Consider the following 19325-nt stretch of genomic DNA (forward strand, 5'->3'; position numbering starts at 1 on the left):
AATTTATCCTTGCTTGACCATCCCAACCTATTTGTTCCTGTTCCTCTCTTCGTTTGCAGCTTAGAGATGGCTAAACTGAGCACCCAGACTGCTTCCGTCACGACCCCTGTTGACCTCAACATGAACCTCTCTCAGTCTACCACCCCTTCCTCCACCCCCACCTCTATGGCTGTGTTGGCGGCAGCTGCTGCTGCCTCCGCGGTCAACGTCAATTCCCCTCCTCCCCTACCAACTTTACCAACCACCCACTATGCTGTTCCTGTCTCCAGTCTGCTTGGCATGAAAACTGTCCCACTCCTGGCATTAAATGCAGCGGCCACTGCGGGGGCCACTGGGAATTTACCTGCTTATACTGCCAAAATTCCATCGACGAGTGGGGTTAAGAAATCAGACCGACAGAAGTTTGCTCCATATTGAAGGCATGAAAGCAAAGCTCTACCAAGATTGTGTGGTAGATCATTCTAAAGGAAACAATATGGCATTCTTATTTTATGTTTCATTTTTTTTATGTTGAATTGCAAAGTGTTTATTGTTGCTGATCAATTTGTCCTCTTTCCATGGCTATTAACCCAAAATAGTAACTAGTTCCAACAGCCTATGTTTTTTTCATTTCTATAATTTATTTATTTATGTTAATGTTATGTATCACTCTTGTTTCAGTTTAGTTTATGATTTTTTTTCTTTGTGTTTGTCAGTATTTTTAAAGGGCAGGACTGGAGGTCAATGGATAAGATGACCTGGCATGTTTGCCTTATACAGTATTTGAAAGTATAACACATTGCTTTTTACACTGCTTTTTCATGTAATTATTATATAATAAATAACATAGTGTACTCCTACTACTAATTAAAACAAATATATGAATTCAATCCAAATGATAGTGCAAATTCACATCATTTATATTAAAGGGAATCTGCTGCAAAGCAAAATACCTACCATTCCTACAATTTACATATAATATGTAATTTCCAGGCAGGGACCTAAATTCAGGGAACCAGTATAGCTTTACTGTATGGGACATCCCTGCCACAGAGCCAGTATGCAGCCATGCATCAAGTCCCTTTGAAGCAAAAGTGTCAAAAATTAGTGTTCTTGCTTCCAAGGAACCTATATGTATGCACTATTGCATTAGTTATCAGAAGAAAGCTTTGGACATGCATCTTGTAAAATCAGGTTGTTTTAAGGGTTTTGCACCTTTTTCATCAGTCTGATTTAAATAGCCTTGGTAGATGAGCTGTGATCAGCAAGTTTGCTCTACCTTTTCAAACATTTTTATGGGGGAAACCACTATTATATAAGCCCTGATGAAATAGGTACAAACTCTAAAGACGCTTGGCTTTTACAAGATGGCGGTCTAATAGTCTTATGTTGCAAAAATCTCAAGCATTTTTTTTTATCACAGGTGTCAGCAGGCTTAAAAGTTGAACATCTCATTTGATTTATCTGCAGCCTACACAGGCCTTTGGTTACAATTTGAGTGCTCATGAAGTCAGTTTTTATCTGAAGCCTCTCACACAGGTATTTTAGTACATGACAGATTCCCTTTAAAGTGGATCTGGCATCAAAATGCAAGCTCTGCTTATTTGGATCCTCTACATACAAACATAACATGAAACATTTGAAAAAATCATGCATTAGAAGAAAAGTGAAAAACATAACTTACCTTGCACCCTGGGCTTCCACCTGCAGCATGTAGGCAAGGGTGACACCATGGGTTTTGCTACGAGATCCTGGGAAAGCTGAAAATGCTAAATATTATTAGAAGGTGCTCCAGCATTGCATATAATTTTTACTTTCCTCCTAATGTGTCTTTTTTTTAATGTTTCTTCCCATGCCTCTACATGTGGGGGTCTAAAGGATACGCAGCTCCAAGGTCCACTTCAAGGTCAGGCCCAAACAGAAAAACATTTAAGAAGTATTAAAAAAACAGAAGTAACATTAAATGTGTTTCTCAGATCTTTTTCACATAATGAACATTTTTTATAGTACATCAATATTTCACATATTTAAAGTTTAATATAGAGCAATATATTAAAATCCATATGCACAATATGACACCTAACTCACCATTTAGAAGTCAGTTGTGAAAAACTTTGTTAGCTTTGGGCTTTTAATATATTAAACAAAACATTGTGTATGTTAAGTTAAACATCAAAATGTAAGCTATAAAATTAAACTCAACCAAATAATCCTTTGCTTTCAGATGTCATGACTGCTTTTCATATTTTGTGTTACTCCTTGTTCTTCCAAAGCAGACAAAAAATTGTCTTTCAACAATTACAAAATTTGGTCACCATGGCAAATATGCAATATACGACCAATTAAATCCTTCAGGTGTATAAAGCAGCATGCTTATCTGTTCTAAATAAACAAAAGGGGAATGCCTAAAATAATCCTACACAGACATCTATGCATAATATTTCTTGCACTGTTACATTATGGAGAGTAAATATATATCTATACTGTATATCTCCCCAAGCTTTGCTACATCAGTCTGCTGTGTGATCGTTTTAGTTTAGGCCCCTATCTTTGGGTAGAATCTTACATATACAAGTCCTTGCGCTGATTTAACTTGTATAATTTAGCCTCTAATATTTGAAGAATTAGTGTAATATTTATTATAACAGGTGGTATTATAATAAAAATAATAATATCAATAATGTGTATAGGCAAACATAGCATGGAATATTGACAGTTTTTACAGTATATGAACTATTTTCATATCATTATGTAAATAGTTTGCTAGTCATTTTTAATTTAATGAAAATAAAGTAAAATACAATAGCACTGAGAACCCTGCATTCATTGTACTCTAGTATATCATGGTATGTTACTTCTCTACCTCTGAAATGCATATGCATGAAGGTCACTGTTATTCTGGCCAGTTCAAAATTCTCCAATTCCTATTCTAGATTATGATTTCTATTCTAGCATTGTGCATATGCTTATGCAGTGGACAGTACCAAGGGTTGAACATTCATATCCGGTTCTATTCAGAGAGATACATCGTACAAGACCAAAAAACATAAGAAAGTATTGACCTATTTTAAAAGCTAATTTTAAGTTTAACCAATCAGATTTCACTTTTCTAAAAAAGCAACCAGTACAACATAGATTGTAATTAGTGGCTATGGTTTACTGCAATTATAAATTAGCACACTCTATTAAAAAAGGCCAACACTTCATGAAAATATGTGAATAATAAATATGACCATTATAATTGAAACCAGATGGGTGACCTCCGATTCAATCCAGATAGGATCACTTTGTAATCTGTATAATATTGTTCAGTTGGCCCAACCTGGCTTCCTTTTTTGTGTATTTTTAATACTTTCTTTTAAGAAATAGAAGTATCCCATCATCCATACCCATCTAACTCCCAGACGATACTTGCCTGGTATCATATTATATATCCGCTAGCACTGGCCAAGTGTTTCAAAAGTAAGGGGACCAAAATAAAATGTGTGGCCTCCTATCCCAAAACAGTAACCTGGTGTGGATGAAGTTGCTCTTCTGGACCTCACTGAGCAATAGAATGTGCAGGAGTTCACCTTGTTAACTGATAAAGGAGTTGTTACCAATTCAGAGAACATGCAACTGATGCAATGAACACTATCTATAAATTCGAACTAAAAATACATCCCCAACCTATTCAACTGTTTACTAACTAGAAATAAAATCTAGGAAGTTGTAGGCTTCGGTTAAATGGATGTTTTTCAGTCACGTGATCAGACTACTAAAATCTCCTGGGATTGCTCTGTTTGTTGATGTCACTGTCATTGTTTTCATCGTGGGCTACTACATGAAAGAGTATTAGTAGCGTGACTGAGCGATCAATCTCCCATGATCGCCCAACACTTCAATTAGCATAGCAGAAGCTGTTAGCAATTATTATCCTTCCTGTTCCTCCACAAATTTCAATTGGAGAAAAAGATTGATCACACAATTAGTCAGTTAGGATTTTTTAGGGACATTTCAAGTATACCCTAAAGGCGATTTTTGCACCAGGAGATTTTTAAGTCTCTCACATTAACAAATCACCCAGGTAGCCCTAGTTCCAGAGACAATGACATTTTGCTTACTTCCTGGTCCTGCTTTGTCCATGAAAATAAATATGTCACAAATTAAATTTGACTCACCAATAGGTCCGCCAACAGACAACACCAGCTTTGGCTTTACTAAAAGCCACAGTTATGGTCAGGGATGCTTGGAGTTTGCTACATGCTGAATGGACCTTTGCAAGGTTTGTGGTCACAAACAGAAACACAAGGAATAAAACCTTAATGAGTCAATTGAACTTACCAACTTACCTGTCTCCACTGGAAGTAGTTAGGTTGCAGATATACTCCTAACACCAGGATTTGTACACCTTGTTCAAGCTTGGGAGGTCACTGAGAGAAACACCTTGCACACTAGGCTGGAGTTTTGGGACGATAAAAGAGCAAACCTGAGCCCACAACCTGGATTGCAGGAGTGAATATGGTGAACTGCATGTGGAGTCAATTCCTAGAGGTTTGTTCTTCTATAATTGCCACTAGGCAAATATATCTTATATATGGCAAAATACATCTGTCTCATACAAAATATTCCCTTGTAATAATAATTTTCTTGTATTAATTTTACCAAGCCAAAAAATATATAATAATGTAACAACATTATGCATTCTTCTAAAAATACTATAGTTAATGTGAAGACATTCATGCTATATTTCAGACACAAACATATTTCCCAGTAGTAGTAGTAGGATAAAGTCCACTAGGCGGTTGAGGCATAATGTTACACAGCGGCAGCTTGCCTAATATATTAGAATAACTGCTAGGTAGTATTGCCACAATACTAACTGACAAAGGCTACAACTAACTTGCTACATTTATTGATAGCTACTAAGGCCATCTAGATCTTGAGCAGAAAATGGACACTGCAGTAGTTCAGAGCAGCCAAGTCATTTACCAAAAGAAAATATGATCCCTACTTTATAATTTAATCCACCCATGGATATTAAATATTAAATAAAGATAAATAAAGATTTATTAGAATATACTATATTTTCAAAATTGGAAAAAATCAATTTGAATTTAAAAAATTTCTACTGAATATGAGAATGGCCAAATAATTAAACTTTTGGTCATATGTCCAGTCTCTGTACGATCCCACAGCAGAAATTCCTCCAGCTGATGTGAGGTTTGTGTATTTCAGGGAATGGTATGAACAGAAGAGTATGAGATTTTGTTTTGACATTAGGTCTACTTTAAAATAGACTGCAAAGGCCCCACCTAATCTGACTGTCCACAGTGTAATACACAGAGAAGAGTGTTATAACACAAATGTTCATCTGAAATTAGCATCAGTACACAGTCTAGTATAAGTCTATCTATCTGTCTTCATCATCATCATCATCATCAGTAAGAAGGGCATGCAAAAAAAAACATATTTTTTTTTCATTTTAGGTAACCTTTTTCTAAAAAATGGCAAAGTATTTAGAGAACAGAGAAGGAAATACCAACTGTACTTTACTACCTTTCTGAGGATATTTAAACTCATATATTTAATTTACTTTATACACAATTTAAAGTGATGTCCCATTCCCTTGTCCCAATTCACCCTTCTGTTTATATTAAATATACATTTCCCTCTATCACCCTTTTTCTTCTGTGTTACCTTGCTTTCCCTCTGCAGGGTTTTTCATTTCTAAAATGCAAATTCTATGATGGTGGAGGGAAGTTAAAGATGATGCTGCTGCCTGTAATATTTAGATTTCTTTTTTAATTTGCAAACCCAGGCTAGGGAAATAATTTCAGATCCATGGCTTATACCTCCACTTTGACCTTTGTCCAGTTTTCTAGAGAAAATGTGAATTATGATGCCTATTTTTATTTACAACAATATTAACTGGAATCCTTTTAGACTTTTTGTACTGGAAGAGTGCTTGGTGTAATTAATACAATTTTCCTGGAATAAATGAAAGAAACAGTTTTGATTGGGCTAATGCAAAACATTCAAGCTCTATTATAACTATGGTGGCTTACTTATGAAAGATGAATATTAGCTAATTTATTTAGCTTCACTTAATGCATATAAGGGTAACGCTCAAAGCTGAGATTCAAAAAAAATCCCCTGATGTCTCCCAGTTGATGCCCTGTTAACTGATAAAATTAACATATGCTTTCCCCTAGCTGATTAATGTGTATAGCAGTAGCAAATAGCATACCTGCAGTAGTGCTGAACTCTAGGTAGATTTAGGAACACAATTTAATTTAGTCATGTGTCCATTTAAATAAAGCATTAAATATCTTTTTACATTTAGCAAGCATAAATACTTGAATCAGTCTTGATATCATCCTCTTGTAATTCTCTCCACAGAAGCACTCAGACATTAATCATTGTGAAAATATACTTCTTTTCTAACTAAGCCCGCGTTATTATAATAATTTAAGACCGAACATTTAAATTCCTGCACAAACTCATTTGAAACTGTCTCTATAAACTGTGCAAATTTATGATAGACATAAGACAGAGATTCAACTTAAATTATAAATTTTGCATATAATGATAAAAATACAACATGCCATTAATAGTGCAGGAACATAATTTGCAATTTACATATGAACATATTTTAAATTATTATCTTCCTTACCCACTGTTGGAACTAGTTTGAATCATGTTATATGTTTATCTCCATTCACCATCTGTGTTTTTTTGATCTGTGTTGCTTTATGCTTGCCTAATGCAATATTGTTTGCCTCACAATTTGTAAGGCCTGACACCACACTCCTGCCATGGTAATTCACTTTTGCACTCCTCAGAAATCATAGCTTTAAAAGGCAAATCTTTATACTGTTCGATTAGTCTCAGCTAAGATCACACTGTCATATAAATGCAATATATACAGTATATCTATTTTTTGAAATTCAATGTCTAATTTATGTTTATTAGCCAGGGGATTTCAATGTAACTGCCCTATTAATATAGAAAGTCAGTATTACTGTACAGGGCCAGCTACCACTTTGTATTATGTATAATTTCTGTATATTGTAGACGTGTTTCCACTAGTGCACTATATATGACATTGTAACCATTATTAAATGTCACTATTTTTACCAGTTGTGCTTCACTAAGGTGTTTTTGTTTTGTATATATATATATATATATATTTACATACCTAAAATAGGAAAGAAAAACTGAATTTATTATCACAGCTACTCAAATTATTAACAGCTTCAAGTAACTGCCGCGCAATGTTCTGAATTATTGTGTTTATGTTTTATTAACTGAAGTAAACAAAATTGTAAGAACAAAATGTTGTCTGTATTGATACGCTCTTCTATGCTGGTTGTAAAGAAGTGTTATTTTTTTAATGGTGAGAAGATTTTTTTTTTTCTTGCTTTTTTTTTCTCCCCTTCCATTTTGTGTTCACATTTTAGGCTTTCCTCAGAAGTTACTGGCCTGGGGGCTCTGTAATATATTAGCCTCAAGACAGGACTTATCCTCGTGAGACAATAATTTCTATGGACTTTATACGCCTGAGGGATTCTGCCAGATATAACATTTCGTATTATACAGACAGGGGGGTGGCAATTCTTTTTTTTTTTTATTCCCTGAGCCATTTTGAATTTTTAACATTTGTTCTGTTTTCTCTACTGTTTCTGAGTAGGCTGACACTGTTGTTACTAAGACTATATTTCTACAGCAGGGTTTTTGGTTATTTTTTTTTCCTTTGTGGTCATGCTTTGACTAGATAAATGTAAAGCATGAACGCTTCATATTACAAATATCACTGTATTTAAATGTAGATTTAATGGTAAGTTAAATTATTTTGGTTTTATATATCTTTAAATAAATTTTCTTGGAAAAAAAACATTTTTTTTTCTTTTTTTTTATTAAAAACATTGAATATAATTTATTTTGGGTTCAATACAGCTGGTGCAATTGGTCACTGAAATTGTGTCGCACATAACATGTAAAGTAAATTATGATTTTCTTCTATGTTTATATTGACTTATGGTGGACCAAAATCAGCACATTTTAAGGAGGAATGCATCCAAAAGAAAAAAAATGTAATAATGTATTAATTTAATATTAAAATAATGCTCAGGAATACAGTTATTGATGCCTTCATACTGTACATTTGTGCCTATTGACATGGTTAATTTGTTTTCTGAACAGGGAAATGGATAGCTTTGGTATAATGTGAACTAAAACATTTACCATGCATATTAATTAATTTAAAAAAGTGTAGTTTCTCCCTCTCTTTAATCTGAAATTGATTGCGCTGTTACTTGCACCCCTTTCTCTGTTGAGTGCTTGCTCATAGCAAACATTGAGAGCTTTGGCAATGGTGACCTAGCTATTGACTGTTTTACAATTTTCTGCATTGCAGAGGAGAGTACGGACATCAAGAGAAAAACAGAGAAAGTCTGCTTTTCCCTACACAAGTGAAATGCAAATGCACATACAGTATATCCATACTAATGCCAAACATCTGAGGGGGCTGGAAGGTCAATTCATTGAGATATATGAATTGTTTTAGCTGCGCTCTTTTCATCATATGGTTATTTTCTCATCACAATGTTCAGTTCATTATAGTACTTGTAAAGGTAAAAGGTTTTTTACCCTAATGCATTTTATGCATTAAGGTTAAAAACCTTTTAAATGCAGCCCCTCTAAATACTCACCTGAGCCCTTTCTCGGCCCAGCTCTGTACACTCTGCAGCAGCTCTTCTCCCCTCTCCCAGCTCTCATAGGCTTAGTTGAGAGCCACTGGCTCCTGCTGCTGTCAGTCAAAACCTGTGAGCAGAGAGCGAGGCTGAGCCAGGCTGTGTGCCATAATAGACGCACGAGTGCCCACACGAGAAACAGCTTCCTATGGGGGCTCACGGTAGGGGGGAGGAGCCAGAAGCACCAGCGGGGGACCTCAAAAGAGGAGGATCGAGGTTGTTCTGTGCAAAACTATTGTACAGAGCAGGTAAGTATGACATAATATTTATTTTAATTAAAAAAAATTGAATATCACTTTTAACCCAATTATGTTGTTGGGCATAAAATAGTTAAAGACATAATATATGTAAGATAACTATGTGAGATAACATAGTTTTGAAGGTGCAGGTTTGGTATTCTTTCTTTGCTACTAGTGAGCCACTGTCCTAGAACAAGCATGTGTGTATTAGGTGTCTTGGCATCTGATATGCATTCATCAGTTATTAAAGGATGGATAAGGATGATCGCCCTGAGGTCTGAACCTTAAAAAACAAGTCAACAAAAACAGCCCTTATATTGCTTTATTGCAAGGTTGCAGTTAACCATGGAAAAACCTTATTTTTCTCAAAGTTAATTTATCTCTGTTAAAAATGGCTCGATTTTCCTCTCCCCTCCATAAACTATTCATAGAACCAAAAGCTAGTGGTGTTTTAAGAAGAAACAACCCATGTGATGCTATGTGAACTGACTTTCACATGTAGAATACCACAAAATCATATGAATAATCCCCATCCATTAAATAAATTCCCTAGAGAATAAAAAAAAAAAATGACTTTCAGCTGTAAAATTAGAAACTTACACATGGCAATGAAAACACTTCATGCATTATGGTTACGTGAGCTGACCCTTAGGTCTATGCCCACTGACAAAGTAGAGTTGTTAAAAGCAACAACTGACGGAGCTTTTTATTATGTTTTTACTTGCAGCATTACTCCATATGAAGTGTGATGGTGAGACATAAGATACAGCTCTCAGTTCCTAATCGAATGCTTGATAAAAAAGCTCAAAATATTGAGCAGCCTATTTCACATCATCTAGACCAATATCCACACTGCCTTCAGTTCTCAGAAGAACATTTTACTTCAAGACCCTTTAGTAACCAATTAAAAGGTAGCTTTTAGCATAGCCCATTCATGTTATATAACCAGGATGGGAGGGCACTGGGGGTGGCAAATGTGCCAATTCGCAGAGGGTACGCAGAATCCTGTTTGGCTATTTTTGGAATAATAGGCAAACTTTTGTCAAATAAGGCCATGGGGACCTGGGCACCATCATTAGGGACATTTAGCAAAGCAAAAAAAAATACTGTACAAGGTTCCTTTAAACGCAACTTTGAGGGCGACATAGAAAAAAAATCTTTTGGCTGAATGGGCCATGAGAGTGGCAGGAGCTGCTAATGGTGGCAAGTATCATTTTTAGGTAGTGGGATGGGGCTGGATGGCATTTAAACATTTAGTCTGTAGCATTAGCAGCAGGGTTTTCATAGTTATTGGTAATCCAAGATCGGTTCATTCTAATGAAAATGAGCCTGTCCACACAGATTTGCCTCTCTGTAGGAGAAAAAAAGGAAGAAGAGGGTGGCTAGATGGCTGGCTGCCCTACACCTAGGAGAAGAAGAGGAGGGAGGCTTTGTCAGCCACTTAACTACCTCCTGTTGCTATATAACATGGTCACTGCCACTCGGAGATAGAAAAGGCAGGCGTGATCTGCCTTTAGATGGTGCGGTCTAATCAGGCTTTGTCTTGCAGAGCTTGTACTTGCCTTGACCTCCATCAGAATTGGCCTTTTTAGTATCCATATTTCCAAAACCCATATGTTTTTTTTAGATACTCCATGATACTGGGATACATAGCAAAATAAGAAAAATACTCTATGAAATCAAGGACTCAAATATCAGCTCCCTGGAAATCATTGATACATGAATTATTGTAAATAAAATATATATTTTTAGGTTTGTATTAGTAGGCTATATTCTATTAAGAACTGGTCACATAAACAAAATTGCACCTGGTTTACAACTGGTAAAATAAATTGACTATAGTTTACCTAAGGTTTACATAAATCTTAATGCAATCAGCTTTATGTACATATTATTACTATTATGTTTTTATGCTTTAAAATTCGTTTACCTATTGTTTGTAATTATATACTGTATGTTCAATCTTTGTTCATCACATATGCAGCCTATGCTTCCTTTGTAGTACTACTGTTCAGTGTTTGTGCATTACTGTTCCTCTCTCAATGTAAGTCTATCAGACTGACTGAAAATACTAGACTAGCCATGTGGGGTAACTGATAATATCTCAAAAGTCATTTAGCAAAGTTGCAGACTGTATTGTTCAATATACAGATATTTCCAGCAGGAGAACCAAACAATCTGTAAAAGAAACATGGAAATAAAATATAAGAATAGCAGGCATGTAAAAATTTAAAATTCAAATGAAAGGCATTAGCAAATAATAAAAGCTAGCTTTGTATTTTTTGTGAATGTGTTGTTTCTCATTGGTCTTGTATTTAAAGGAAACCTGTCATAACAAAAGCACAAAGGCTGCCATTGCTGACCACCTCTTGAAAATTCTATTTTCCAGGCTGACATGCTCTGGAGTTAGAACTTCACTGACATACGAAATACAAAGATCAGGAATTTTAATTTTCCTTATCAGCATACTTGTTCAGGGCCAGTGACTCAGAATCTGTTGAAACTACAGAATTAACAGGCCAGCTCCGGAACTGGAATTTTCACTTGTTAAGCAGTGAAAACCTCTGTGTTTCTCTCAGGACATTTTTTTAAACTAAAGTTTGCTAACTGACTCTCCAATGAATACTTAAGACAAAAAAAAGCACTTTAAATTTTTAACGGGGTGAGAAAAGAGTAAAATCTTAGTTTTGTTGCTGAGTTTCTATTATCAGGATGTTCTTACTTCTTTACACCAGAATAGACACAGATAGCTCTAAGAACTGAGATGAGGTGCTATGTAAGACTTTCCACTCTATCAAAAACTAACGCTTGGGTGGGAGTCCCACTATAAGGCCACTTATCTCCACACGTGGTTTATAGGACAACAGACAGGCAGATACACAATGATCTGTTACAATATAACTTTTATATTTGTTCATATTTGTTAGCTGCTAATGCTACTCCGGAGTTTATTTTATATTTCATACAAAAATTATATTTTTACAGGAAAAAGCTTGTATAATTTGTCTATCCCCCCCCCCCCCTGTCACATGCAGCATATCAATTATATCAATACCTCCTCATGATAAAGATAAACCTATTGTTCTTTTTGGAAAACTCCTGTACATTACAAAAAGCATTAACCTGTGATACCCCATATTCATCAATAAAACTGTAAGAAAACTTTTCTCTTCTTTTTGCAGTTTCTTTTGGTGAATATGAATAAATCCGTATGGATTCAGCTTTACATCGGGCCTTCATCTCCTTGAAAACGTCAGGAAATTTTGTGTCCATCGAGGTTTACTGCTTGACTAAGGAGTTGGATAGAGCCACCATACTCTGCTATGTGCTTTTTTCATTGGAAGTATTTATAAATCGGCAATAGTTTGTAGAATGTCAATGTGTTGGTGAAAGATCATTCTTATGAGAATGAATATAAACTTGCTTAAAAGATGATGACTCATATGGAGAGAAAAACAGAAAACATAAAAAAAAAATAAAAAATAAATAAATGAGACTTATCCTGTACAATTGCTAAAAGCAGTAAAACGTATTTGCACTCCTCTTTAAATACATTGGTTAGAGCTCAGGTGGCTGGTGTGACTAAATATTTTGCAAAAAAGAACCTTTTTTTCTGACCATAACTGTACAGCACCATAAAAAGTTTGAAAAATCTGTGCCATTTAAGCCCATTAATTAATTTTGAACTATGTCAACTAATATCCGTATTTGCATTTCCATCAATGTGTCCCAATGTGATTGACAAAACTCAGTCTAGATTATGCTGGTTAATTTCTGTTTATTATAAAAGTGGAGAAGGCCAAGTATTGTAAAGAAATGATCAAGGACCATCGTTTTGGAAAGCCACTTGTTTATGATTTTCTGTCTTATCACACTATAACTTTTAGCAAGAAGTTTTCTTCTTTAGTGCATAACGTGCTGTTTTAAGTACAGAGTTTATACAGATTTTATCCATTACCTGTGACTTCAAAGATATGTAGTAAATGAGGTGTGCACATGCTGTCGAAACAGTAATTTAGGTAGATGACTGAGATTTGGAATATTTATTTGGCATATGCCCAAAAGCCCTACATGGCTCTTTCTAAAGGAAAACAGAGGAATAGATGTAAATGTCATAAAACAAGAGGCCACTAATGTTAATACACTGCTAGAAGTGACATAAAAAGGTGGCACATGCAGGACATGTTTACACCATAGACTCAGGACCTAATTCTAGCTAAGGATGGATGCATGTCAGGCTGTTCCAATCTAATATTTCGTACAGTATAACGGTCACCAAAGAGTTAAGTTATTATTTTGCAGTGCTGTGCACCTGTATATGTAATCCACAGCAGTGCAGTGCCCGCTGCTGTGATGTTGTATGCTGTTATGTTACACAATATGGTGGCCAGAACCGAAAGCCTGGTAGCTCAGCCTTTTTCTATGCCTGGTGCCCATTTTAATAGCCATTCTTTGCAAATAAATGTCTTAAGCAATGTGTCATCTTTGACAGAATAATACAAATCACATTATTAATGACTGTAAAAATTGTTCATATTGTGAACTGTGTACACGATATCTAGCAGCAGTGAACTTCAAATATAGCTCTCTAAAGTACAGGTACATACCACACACTCTTCCTGGCTGCAGAACGGCTTCATGCTATGACCAATGGGAGTTCTCTACTGATCTTGTTTTCTGATCTAGGCCACTTCTTCATGTAACGTTCATTTCAAGAGAATGTGAGACACTATACATTTTTCCCCTCTTTTTCAGTAAAAAGAGGGGGAAAAAAATTGTCAAATTGCAATATGAGTCAGTTGTACTCTACGTCATTTCTATCAAAGGACTTCTACATCAAGCCCATTCTGAAGAACAGCTAAGCTTTAATGTACCTGAATAAAGATACCTTTGAAGACAATCAAGTCTGGAGTAGTCCAGTATTTTATGCTCTGACACATTCACAATATTTACAGAATAAATGTAAATTAATTCCTTGAGACCTGTGTTCCTTTTTTTTCCCAACATCATAGAGTATGTATGAGACTGATTGGTTTGCAGTGCCTATTTACAATAAAATATATATACTATAAGAACATTCGTTTGTGTGATGAACCTCCATATGCACATATGATGCTATAAATATTTCTGAACATTGGAAGTAGTCCTTTGTTTCTTGTTTGCATCTTTTTATACATGGCAAACTAAAGAAAAAAATGTGTACTGGGGGAAATATACAGGCTGTCAGTTATTACCTCTGGAATTTTGGGTTGCTGATACATTCCCCGGAAATCATAAAATGTGGGAAAGACACTCTTTAGAAGAGTATCTCGCTTCAGTGCAACAAATGTTGGTAAATGGGAGATTCACCTACCTGACTGAAACATTTACATAAATTTGTTGCAGTAATGCACCAGAATTGGCACAGATTACTCCAACATGATTTTGGTCTTATTTACCAATAGTTTCCTTAGCACCAAAATGGCAGTATTTCGTAATGAATTTGTCACAGCCATAGTGACCTATTATTTTAATATGTTGCACATGTCAGTCATATCTCTAAAAGTATTGCAAGATTCTGATCCTCGATCCTAACCCAACAATACAGCCAAAATGTTTTGCAAAAGCTATATTTAGTTGCCCACATTGAGGCACTATCTTGAACAATAATGCAGATTACAGTTCTGAGTTTATTTGCTTAATACTTGTTGCAAACCAAATAAAAAAAAGTTCCATGGAGTCGCATTCCAGACATCAGGAAGTTTATTATAAATTGGATGTCTTGCATAAGCAGTTATTACATGCTGCCTTAACAAGACATGTGTTAAGGCAGCTAATGATAAGTTGTGTTAGCCATACAATTAATAATAAACCTCACAACGTTTGGCATGTAACTACAAAGATCTTGTCTTTTTAACTGAATTGATTTCTGGCAAGACAAGGCCATGGGCCTTTGTGTGCATGCCATATAGTGGATATTGGCTGAATTTCCATAGTGGCAGCAAGACTTTAGATTTGTATTTCTTTAACCAATTGTTTACTCAAAGTATTAAAGCAAGAGACAACCAGACAACAACCACTTTTATAAGAAGCTAACAAAAAAGGGGTAAACCCAGTGCCACAGATCTGATCTCAAAAGCATAATATAAGTGAGGAAGTATATATAGTGGGGATAACCCAGAGGAGTCTGGTATTAGGTAACAAAAAACTAAACTAGCTCAAACACACCTTACTACACAAAAAAGTTAAAAACAAACAAATTGTGGAAAAATTATGAAATAATGCCTCCATTCTTAGGTCCACGGCTCCCCTTGTAGGAAGACCTCATAAGTCTCAGCTGTCCAGAAGCCTTACTGTGTGTGAGGCTGACTAATGCTCATTTCTTTCTCTCTGTAGCTTTTTTTTTCATAGGTCACACCTAAAAATGGAGGCTTTGTTCCACACAAAATGCTGGAGACCAGGAATAAAATTAAATATTCTGCCTGGAATACCTGCTATGATGACAAATGTCAGAAGTGTGATTTTATCTCACTTTGGAGAGATGTTCTGCCACTTCCTGATGTGCCTCTTGACACGGAGAGGTGGCAAAAACTCCTATTATGGATACAGGCAGTAATAAACACCTGACAGGTTCTAGCCCTTCCCATACTGTCCAAAACAAAGGAAAATATATATTTTGGCTGGAGTTCCACTTTGGTCAAAATAAGTAAAACAACACAAAGAAAAAAGCCACACTGAATATTGATCAAGATCAGAGGTTCTCAACCCTGTCTTAAGTACCCCCAACGGGCCATGTTTGCAGGTTTTCCTTTATCTTGCACAGGTGCTTTAAATCAGAGTCAATGGCTTGGTATTTTAGACAGCTATTTTATCTAAGAGAAATTCCCAAAACATGGACTGCTGGGTGTACTTGAGGACAGGGTTGAGAACCACTGATCTAGACTAGTACACAGTATACAGCATTTAAATGTGTAAAAAAACTCCATTAGGTAGAATGCCATAGTTGCCAAGACAAGTAATATGGCAACAAACAGTCAGAGAAGAGTTGAAGATAATGATTACATTTATTTCTAAATGTATGCTACAGGAGGTGGACAAAAACACCATGCAATGAATGGTGATAAGCCCAATTTTAAAACAAATGTCACAGTTACAAAGCTCCAAAAGCAAGTCATGCTATGTTGGTTCCCAGTTTACTGTGTCAGCTTTGAATGAGGAGTAAGAATTAGCACCTTTGCTTTGTTTTCAGCTAAAAGAATTCCAAAGAGACAAAATGGCATGTTTAAATGTGTTTAGGTTAAGGTTTCAAAACCAAAGGCCGCATGTACCAAACATGGCACAAGTGCCCTGGCAAGGACAATAGTTGCTGCAAGTCAAAGTTCACCAACAAAGGTAGTCATGAGAGGACAGACACTGAATGCCATAATAAATAGTGTGGATGTTATAAAAAGAGTCAGGACATCCATGACCCTATTTGAGCAAAAACCTTGCCAAAAGCAGACATTTATAATAGGGCTGCTATTTGGAGGCTGCAGATAATCAGGGCAAATGTGGCAGACAACATAACCTGGAGTAAGAAGGACAGAATTATATCCCTGAGCAGTGGAACAAATTAACATAGTCTGAACAACCATGTTCTATCCTATTTTTCACAAAACTATGGATTTACATTTTAACAGAGCCAAAGATGCCTTCAACATTTAACTGCAAATGTAAACTCTCATAGAAATATTGTACTCGGAGAAGAATGGGGCCTCCTTCTGAAAACACTAGTCCCTGGTTTCAATTATTTACGAATCAGTGGCCAAATCCTGGTTTGCAGCAAGTTAGCTAACAGTTGGCGAGGACCAAACCCCTTATCACTTCAATTGTTCTAGGTCAATGACTGAGAAAGGATAACTAAATCCAAGAACAAAAATGTGTCACACTGCAGCCCCTTACAAGCCCATGGATGTGGTGGCTGCATTAGTATTTTCAGGCTAAGAACAATTTCACAAAATGTAGAAAATACCAGTTGATCATGCTGGAAATGCAATGATCTTGTCACTTCCTAGAAGCATAAAACAATCTTAACTTCCTTCTGTAAACTACTAAGCTCTAGACCCCTATCTAATGGAGATGAACAAAGGCAGACATGCTTGCAGTACAGCCTGGGTGGTAAACCCTGGTTCCCTCCATAGATACAGTGGAAAAGGGAGCGTAGTCAGCTTAGGGCAGAAAAAAGTTATGCTTAGGATTACCAGGTCAAAATAAAGAGGAAAAAGTCTAAAAAAACTAAAGCAGCCACCACGTCTAAGAACTAGTAAGCTGCAATATAAAAGAAACTTTGAATCATCTTATTGGCTGATACCTTCAGGTGATTGGAAATCAGCAAAGCTTTTGATGACATACCCTCTAGCTGTCCCTTTATAACCCCTACCCCACTCGGTAAATTCTCAGTTTTGTTGTAAGCAATACAGAGTAACCAAGGAATAGAAGGAGGGTGGCCTGTGGCCTGTACTTCAAGATATGGAATTTAAAGTAAGTCAAATTTCTTTTTATCTTAATCGTATATTATAGGAAACAGGCTGAGTGTTCATACACCCTGGAACATCCCCAGGCAATAAATGAGAAAAGTGCGCAACAACTAGGCAAACAAAACTGTGCCAACAGGCCCAATAAGAAGGGTCAACAAAACCAACTTCAGAGAGCTTATGCAAAGAATGAGGAATGGCACCTTACAAAAGAGAGCCGTTAGCACGGAGACACATATTACAGATGTGATATCAACCAGGAAGACCACCTTGCTGGAGACATCAATGAAGGGGATTTCCCTGAGGGTACAAACAGTGGTTTCTGCAGGGCACATAAAACCAGAATGGGGTTCCAAGGAAGCTCAGGGAGCTGTAAGGTGGGCCTGATCTGAGATACACCTCGAGTAAAGGTTTTGACAAGAAAAAGCAAGGCCAGAAGTTTTTGGAAAAGAATGGACAAGGCCAAAACCTGTCTTTTCGAAGTGCTTAAAGCGGGGTTCTGGCCTTAAAAAAAAATAAATAAAAGTCAGCAGCTACAAACACTGTAGCTGCTGACTTTAAATAAGTACTTACCTGTCCTGGGTGCCCGCGATGTCGGCCGCCCGAGTCCGACCCATCCCTCGGCTCTCGGGTCCCGGCACCGCCATCCTAGGTAAGAGAAACAGGCAGTGGAGCCTTGCACACAGTTCCCAGAAGACAACGGGGCCGCTCACCGAGGAGAAGAACACGCCGCGGAAAAGGAAGAGGCAGATTAGGAAGACTGCCTAGCAACAAGGGTTTAGGTAAGTTTAAATATTTTTTTTTTCAAATGTTTTTTTTAATTTTTTTTAGAATTTTTGGTGACTTTTTTTTTTCAGGGTGGCCCTCCACTTTAAGGCCAAGTTCTGGTTAAGTTCTATGTGCAGGAAAGCCAGAATGAGAGGCACAGAGTAATTTCTGGGATAGAAGTGTCTGTGTCCACATTAGGCAAAGAAGGATGTCCAGGTATGATAGTAGATCTTTCTGGAAGTAGCTTTCGGCAAAGTAGCTGTGATGACTCAGGGACCCCTTTGTGCTTTAAGACCTGGACTTCAGCAGCCATGCTGTTAAAGCAAGTGACTAAGAAGCAGGATAGAGCAGAAGGCCCCAAGACAGCAGGTCTAGTCTGCTACGAAGAGGCCAGGGGTAATCTCCTAGTAGTATGTCTGTGTACCAGGTTCTTCTGGACCAGTTTGGTGCAATGAGAATCACCTGTTTTTTCTCTTATTCTGTGTGTGGTGCAAGCGTGGTAGAATTTGCTTGGGTATAGATTAGCATGAACTGAGACCAGTGGATTTGCAAGGCATCCTATGCCAGTGCTAGTGGGTCTTTGATCCTGGCCACAAACAGAGGTAGCTTGTTGTTAAATCTGAAGGCCAGGATTTCCACATTTGGGGTCCCCCATCTCTGACATATCAGGTTAAAGATGTCAGGGTGAAGGGCCCATTCCCCTTACTCCAGGAGGTGATGGCTGAGGTTCTATTTTCAATTAGTCCGTTTTTGGGATGTGGACTACAGAGATCACTAGACAGTGTTTCTGCATCTATGAAATGATCAGGATGGCTTCTTTTAAAGTGTTTGTTAACCCCAAAAATAAAAACATTCAGATCCTGGTCCCTTAAAGCAGATTAAACAGCACAGTGCTTGTGCTATGTAATCTACCCCCGTCTAAACTGTAAAGAAACCTCCCTGAACCTGCCACTTCCTGTATCCCCTCTCTGTACTGACCATGAAAATCAGAGCTGCTAAGCCCTGACCACCGTCATACCGCCATACACAGCTGTCCCCTCTGCTCTCCTCTTTCCCCCTCACCCCCTCCTCCTTGCCTGTCAGCTCCCTCTCTTTGTCTCTGTCTCCGCCCC

General features: G+C 36.9%; 1 protein-coding gene across 18 annotated transcripts in view; it reads left to right on the forward strand.

Moving 5' to 3' along the window:
• Positions 1-13927, forward strand: part of LOC141144787 (poly(rC)-binding protein 3-like) — a 1428155-nt gene extending 1414228 nt beyond the window's left edge. For 16 of the 18 annotated variants that reach the window (XM_073630801.1, XM_073630798.1, XM_073630799.1 and 13 more), the window contains one exon: positions 60-4467. In XM_073630801.1, the coding sequence (XP_073486902.1) occupies positions 60-417 (358 nt within the window). In that variant the 3' untranslated portion in view covers positions 418-4467. Of the gene's footprint in view, positions 1-59; positions 4468-7421; positions 7809-12135 lie in introns of those variants that run through there. The other 2 variants (XM_073630815.1, XM_073630814.1) reach the window with 2 other exon arrangements.
• Positions 13928-19325: the final 5398 nt, after the last annotated feature.

Source organism: Aquarana catesbeiana, linkage group LG05 (genome assembly GCF_042186555.1).
Source record: "Aquarana catesbeiana isolate 2022-GZ linkage group LG05, ASM4218655v1, whole genome shotgun sequence".
Lineage (NCBI taxonomy): Eukaryota > Metazoa > Chordata > Amphibia > Anura > Ranidae > Aquarana > Aquarana catesbeiana.